Here is a 6,537-nt window from a genome sequence, read left to right as displayed (position 1 = left end):
GGAAAAGGAAGGAAAAATGAAGTGTCAGCCAAGCAAGCGGGCAGCCCTGCTGTGCCACATCCCCCCTGCTCCCCAGGGACTCGGTGCCACGCGGCACGGCAGAGCTGTGCCGAGGAAATCCCCCCGCCTGCCCGCAGCCAGGCTGCTGCCCGGAGAGATGGGCGTTTACACCGACCCAGCTTACCCGGCCGGGAACCAGGACACCACCACCATCACGCAGACGCGGGGCCGCTAACGAAGCGAAGGCAGAGCTTCCCCTCCCCTCGCTCCTCCCCACCGCTGCCGCAACCAGGTCTGAGGAGCCTCACGGACCCGACCAGCCTCAGGGACCACACCTCTGCTGGGACCACACCTCTGCTGGGACCACCTTCGTGGCACACACCACCACCGTGCCCCTACCTCGGAGGTTGCGAACATGTGCGACTCCGTCCTATAAATCCCGATGGGAATCTCCGCGCTAGAGGAGCAGAGCTTCTGGAAGAGGCGGCCGTATGTCCGGATCCACAGGTCGTCTTCAGTGATCTTCATCTGAGCAGCAGAGGACAAACATCAACTGCCCTGCGCTGTGCAGAGCCCGCTGAGGAGCACCTCGGAGCTGCTCCTGAGCCTCCCCCCAGCTCAGGCATGTCAGGCCCCAAAGTGAGCTGGCCTCCACAAAAAGGACCAGGGGTAATTTCCGACCCCAGCCTTCAGAATGGGGACTTTGGGCCTTGGTAGCTCTTGGGCTTTTGGGTTCTTCATAGCGCTGAGGTTCCCCACACAGCATGGAGAGGAGTGATGACCTGGCATGTTCTGCCCAATGTTGTCTCCTCTCCCATTCCCCAGAAGAGGGGAACCCTCCACTCCCACGCATTGGGTGACAGATCCCACCAGATCCACAACGACTTGGCCCAATGGCTTCAACCCAGAGGGACTTGGCACCTACCGCACAGAGGTAGCCGGAGCCTGGCGTGGTGTCGAGACCCAGCAGCAGCCGCGTGATGGTGATCATGTAGTCCTTCACAAACGACTGGGGGGAGACATTTGGGCAGGGAGCCGGAGAAAAGGCTAGCTCAGTTATTCATCGGGAGATGCAAAGGGGCAGCCGCAGCTGCAGCGGTGCATGAGCTCACCTGGTAGAGCAGTGTGTCCAGCATGCTGATGCTGAAGACCCTCCCGGCCGCGAAGGGCAGCCGGAACATGAAGGCCAGGTTGGAGCCGTTCTCTCGCTCTTTCTGGAAGAGGAAGGGGAGACGTGAGTACCCACAGGCAAACACCGTTGGCAGGGGCTTGTTCAGGTCGTTCCAGGGCATTTAGCAAAGCAAAACTACGCAGCCTCCCCTGCACACGGGTTGCACAGAAACTAGAAGAGTCGTGAAAATGGAGGACACCATCACACTCCTGGGTGTGCCAGGAGAGAACCAGGGCAGTATCCTTACCCTGGGTGAAAGAGGGTTTCTTCTCAGTGGAAATGTGTGAGACACAGCTGGGTTTTTTTGACAAGGGCTGGATGCGGCCCTTTCACACGCCCCAGTGTCTGGTTCAGGGGTATTTCCTCCCTTGTCAGAAATCTGTCTCAGCACAGTGACGCCCCTGCCCCCCTTACTGCAGTCACAGCATTAAACCTCCTTCAGAGATCCAGTGTGCCCAGCACAGCAGCAGGCAAAGCAGCACAACCTCCAGCCACCAAATAAATACCTAAGTATGTAGAAGGAGGTAGCTAGTCCAGAGACCAACTGCTCACTTCTTTGCTGCAGGTTATCTCGGGGAGGTGCACACTAGCTATGGCAGCTGCGGCGTGCAGAAGAGCACGGGACCTTGAGGAGCTCAAATGCAGTCACTCTCAGCGCTGACTTCCCAGGCCCTGCGTGCAGGGGAAGACCTTCCTCTTACCTTTTCTAGCTTGGAAAGAGCAAGAGAGTAACTGTCCTTTGCTCTGAACTGCATGAACCTCATGTTGGAGGGGTGGGTCAGCTCCGTGATAATGCTGAGGCTGGGGAAGAGCCTGCAGTGGAAAGAGACCTGTTGTCCTGCAGCTCATGCAGAAGTGAGAGCACTCCCTGCACTTAAAGCCTGAGGAAGGCCAAAACCATCCTGTGCCTGTCTGAGGTCAGAAATAGCTGATTAGATGCGGTTTCCTAGAGTGAGCCCAAGTGCAGATGTGTCCCACTGCCCGAAGCCACCACCCCAGCCACCTCTGCCCTTCCCAGTCTTGTCTCCAGCAGACCTAAGCAGCTGTGATGGAGCCGGGGCAGCGGTCACCCCTCACCTGAACATGGTCTGGACATTGACAATCGTCTTTGCATCCGCCATGTAGTCCTCCTCGGCGCTCATCGTGCTCTCCTTGTCCACGACCACCAGGTTGTCGGCGTAGATGATGCCGCACTGCAGCAAGCTGTCCAGGCTGGGCAGTTCCCAAAGAGAAGAGCGCAGGGTCAGCCCTTGGAAACGACACAGGGAAGCAGCACGCTGCGACGCGCAGCGCTACGGCAAGCCCAGGCTGCTCCCAACCACCAGCTCTTCACCCGCTCCCGCCTACCAGGGGGAGTTGGACAACCCAAGAAGTCAAGGGTGGGCTCAGCTCTATGGTACCAACCCTGGGTTTTCTCATGGGATGACCCAAAAGTCTGGGCTGGGGTAAATGCAGCACATTTAGGCAGCACTGTACGTAACAACAGCCACACACGGAAACACCTACTTGTCGATTGTGCCCTCCATGTAGTAAACCATGGGAAAACAACAGATGGCTTCCAGAAAGTGGTGCTCGGGCCTGGAGGAAGAGCAACAGAGAACAAGGTGGTTCAGCAAATCCATGGGGCAAAGACAGACACAAAACCCACACAGGAGTCCCCAGGGCCAACATCAGCTGAGGCACCCAACAGTGTCACTGCCATTCCCCCACGCTCCCAGCCCCACGGGATGAGACGCCTGTGAAAACACAGGGAGGGCTCGGTGTGATGCAAAACATCCACGGAAAACTACTTGCTTGTTGTCCAGCAGCAACACGATTGGGTTCAGCTCTTTGCGGGAGCGATAGTACGCACGAAGGGGAACGATGAAGTTATACAGTCCGTTCCCAGCCGTCTCCGCCGAAACAATAATCAGTTTGTTCTTAAACCCGTACGCTTTGGCATCTTCAAAGCTGTTGTGCTTGCAGCCCTGTGCGTGGAAGGCAGTGCAGGGATTCAGAGCGTGGCTCTCGGCCGCCCACCCGCCATCCCACTCCCGGGGGGGCGCCCCCAGGCAGCTGCCTGCAGCCCCACCGCACCTTGTCCAGCCGCAGGCAGCAGAAAGGGGCTTTCTCGGGTAAAAGGTGGCACAGCGTTGGGGAGCTCCCAATGTAGGGAGAGTTCGGAGGGTAGCCCTTCACGTACCTGCAGCCGAGAGAAAACCCAGCAGTGTGAGGACGTGGGGAGAGCGTTCCACGTATACGTTCCATGTATACGACACTCAGACACTGAGGAAAAAAGTTTAAGAGCAGCAGACCCAGGGCTCAAGCACATCACTGGCAAACGCTTTGCAAAACTCTCCCACAGCAGTTGGAAATTTTACAAAATACACATATTCAAGAATCTCTTTTGCTATGCAAAGAGCCATGAGATTGTAAATATGCAGTGTTCCCAGCGTGGGCGGAGAAGGCAGCAGACAGGACCATCGAGTGCAGCTGAAGGGGGACAGGGCAGAGAGCTCCAGGAGGGGAGGGTGATGCTGAGCCTTATAAAGAAGCAAAAAAAATCATGGTCCGTTTTTAGAGTCCATTTTGAGGAACAAAGTTTTTAAAAAATCACCATTTGTGTTTTCAATAGAACCAGAAGCAGAAACTTCATTTAAAGCCAGTTAGAAGTGGACATGAATTAAAAGCCAACTGGCGAGAGTTTGCAGATACTTGGTCAACTCCCCACATCGCTGTGACAGCACCCAAACATGTAACCAGCAAAGCAAGTGCTTATCCGGCTGTCATAAACCAACGGCTTTAAAGCTGCAGTAAATATTTTGTGGTTTTTATTTATGTATGTGCAATGGGGACAGGATCCCCTTCACATCAGAGAGCGAAGGGAGGCAAGAGGACTGGCGGAACGACCCTGCCCAGCCCCAGCAGCGTCTGCCTTGGTGCAACTTTGCTGACACCCAGGGGAGACTTCTCCAAAGCCGCCCAAAAGGCGTGCGGCCAAGCGGTGACTGCCCGTGTTACAGACGGTGCAGCGCTCATGCAACAGCCGAGGGGCTGAGCCTGAGCATCCCTCAGGCACCACTGAACGCCCGGCATTCACAGAATCACAGAATCACTAAGGTTGGAAAGGACCTTCAAGATCATCAAGTCCAACCATTAATCCAGCGTCACCATGTCCCCTAGACCATGTCCTGAAGTGCCACATCCACACGTTTTTTGAACACTTCCAGAGATGGCGACTCCACCACCTCCCTGGGCAGCCTGTGCCAATGCCTGACCACCCTCTCGGTGAAGAAATTTTTCCTAATATCCAATCTAAACCTAATCTAAACCTAAATCTAATAGCCAATCCACTCTAAATTCACAACGGTCCCCGTCTCTCTGAACCGAGGGACAGCTCGACCGAAGGCGGGCGACTCACTCCACAACCGCCGACCCCTCCTCGTCCGACTGCGTCATCTCATCTTCCGACTGGTCGCTGAGCAGGTCGCAGGGCAGCAGGGACGAGGTGTCGGCCAGCTCGAGGACGGGCGCGATGCTGGGCCGGTCGAGCCGTTCTCCGCCGGCAGCGCCAGCTTGCTGCTGTTAGCGGGGCGGCACTCCGTGTTTTGCAGGTCCATGGCTACTGTACCTGGACACGGTGGGGAAGGAAGCACAGCAAACATGCTATAAGGAGGTGAAGAGATCTGCGTCGGCAAAGCGTCGCGCCCTTGAGCCCTGCACGGGGACGAGGCGGAGCACGCAGGGCCGTGCATCGTGCCTGTTAAATACAACCCAGATGAAGCTAAACCGTTGGTGGGCGCGGGGCGTGCAGGCAAAGCACCCACCAGCGACCCGCGCCTGGGCATCGCTGTGGGGAGCACCTCCCTGGGGGCTCAGCTCAGCTGCTCCCATGGTGGGTGCAGGCTGCTGGCCCCAGGGACTGTCACCCTCTCTGTCCCCCAGCTCTGGCCACCTCGACGGTGCCGGCTGAACCCCTCGCCCACCTCCTGCTCACCGAACCTGCAAAACCTGGCTTTACAGTAGTTTTTATCATCCCGATGTATCTCAGAGACCATGACCCACCAGCCTAACCCCCACCTGCAGACCTTTGCAGGCTCTGCGAAACACCAGCCAGGTTAGGAACAAGCTGATGCCACCCTGTCTGCCCCTCGCCGGGACGCTGCCCTCCCAGTGGACGCCCCTTCGCCCCGGTGGTCCTCAAGCCCCCAGGGCGAGGCAGGCAGGCAGCCCCCAAGGCAGCGCAACGCCCTCATCCTCCTCCTGCATCCCTCCCGGCCAGCTCCAGATCTTCAAGAGGGACAAGAGACGCCTCCCCATCCTGTCCTCCAGCAGCTTCCAAAAATCAAACATATTTATGGAGTATTGACCAGTGCCACCAAGTCCCCATCAGAACCCCCCGCTGAGGTCCTCGTTGGAGTCTTGGCCACACAGTGATTTTTAGACGATCGGGAACGCGGGGGGTTTCCCGGCAGGCAAAGCCCAGGCGCTGGGCTCGCCGGGCACCGCTGCCCTGCGTGCACTTGCGCCATTTCTCTCCCTCTCGTTGCTCTTTGCCGAAGGTCCCTCTGGGAACGAGCCACGTAACGAGAACGCTGACAAATGCTGTTCAGCAAAAAGCGCTTTGTGGCTTGCTGAGGGATAATCTATGCAAATTGCTGCTCGTGAGTACAAATGCATAAATTATTTGCCTAAAATATAATCTGCTCGTGTAGCGCAGCCTCTCCAGGCAGCCCCAAAACTCGCTTTCCCCAGATACAAGCTGGAAGTAATGACTCATGGTGTATTTTATTTGCAAAAATGCACCACTCGCTGCAGAGCAAACTACGCTTTTCATCGGGTTGTGAATCATGAGCGTGATTTAGCATGCAGCCAACGGCATTTATTCTTCCAGCCAGGGCTTGGGGGATTCATGCAAATACTGTTAATGATAATGGACATCATGAGCTTTAATAACGATATTTGAGCCTGCTGAGAGCACCCAGGGTACAAGGAGCAGAGTGGGTTTTTTGTGTATTTTTTGGGTGAGGCGACGAGGACAGGGAACGGAACGGGACTTTCAGTGGCTCGCAGCAATACCCAGGTGGGGGCATGGCAAGGAGTTTGCAAAAAGCAAAACAGAACCAAGGCTGCGGAAGGAGCTGGACCGGCGTGTGCAGGCTCCTGCTCTCGCTCCCGGGGGGCCCCGCCGAGGCCCCCCGACTCACCCATGCTGGCGATGATGCTGTGCACAGGCAGGCGGGACGGGCCGTCGTAGGCGCCTCTCCCCGCAAAGCCCTTCTTCTTCTGCTTCTCCTCCTGCTTGAAGATGAAGGCGGAGTTCTCCTCCTTGGTGATGTTGATGTAGAAGCAGGTGTCGGACGCTGCCATGATGTGCCGCGGGCCGG

The 6,537-nt window shown here is 56.8% G+C and overlaps 1 protein-coding gene across 1 annotated transcript; it reads right to left on the bottom strand.

Annotated features, from left to right (window-relative positions):
• Positions 1 to 399: 399 nt before the first annotated feature.
• Positions 400 to 6,534, bottom strand: LOC104625559 (potassium channel subfamily T member 1-like; the record flags this gene model as incomplete). The annotated part of the gene is given in 11 exon segments (XM_010293215.1): positions 400 to 528; positions 926 to 1,009; positions 1,113 to 1,214; positions 1,873 to 1,984; positions 2,249 to 2,383; positions 2,678 to 2,749; positions 2,966 to 3,138; positions 3,248 to 3,353; positions 4,572 to 4,698; positions 4,701 to 4,781; positions 6,358 to 6,534. Coding segments are annotated over 11 exon segments (1,298 nt in total), but the record flags the coding sequence as incomplete, so codon positions are not given.
• Positions 6,535 to 6,537: the final 3 nt, after the last annotated feature.

The sequence above is a fragment of the Phaethon lepturus genome, unplaced genomic scaffold (assembly GCF_000687285.1).
Source record: "Phaethon lepturus isolate BGI_N335 unplaced genomic scaffold, ASM68728v1 scaffold31038, whole genome shotgun sequence".
NCBI lineage: Eukaryota > Metazoa > Chordata > Aves > Phaethontiformes > Phaethontidae > Phaethon > Phaethon lepturus.
Note: the sequence above shows the minus strand (reverse complement) of the source record. Positions and strands in the feature narration are given on the sequence as shown.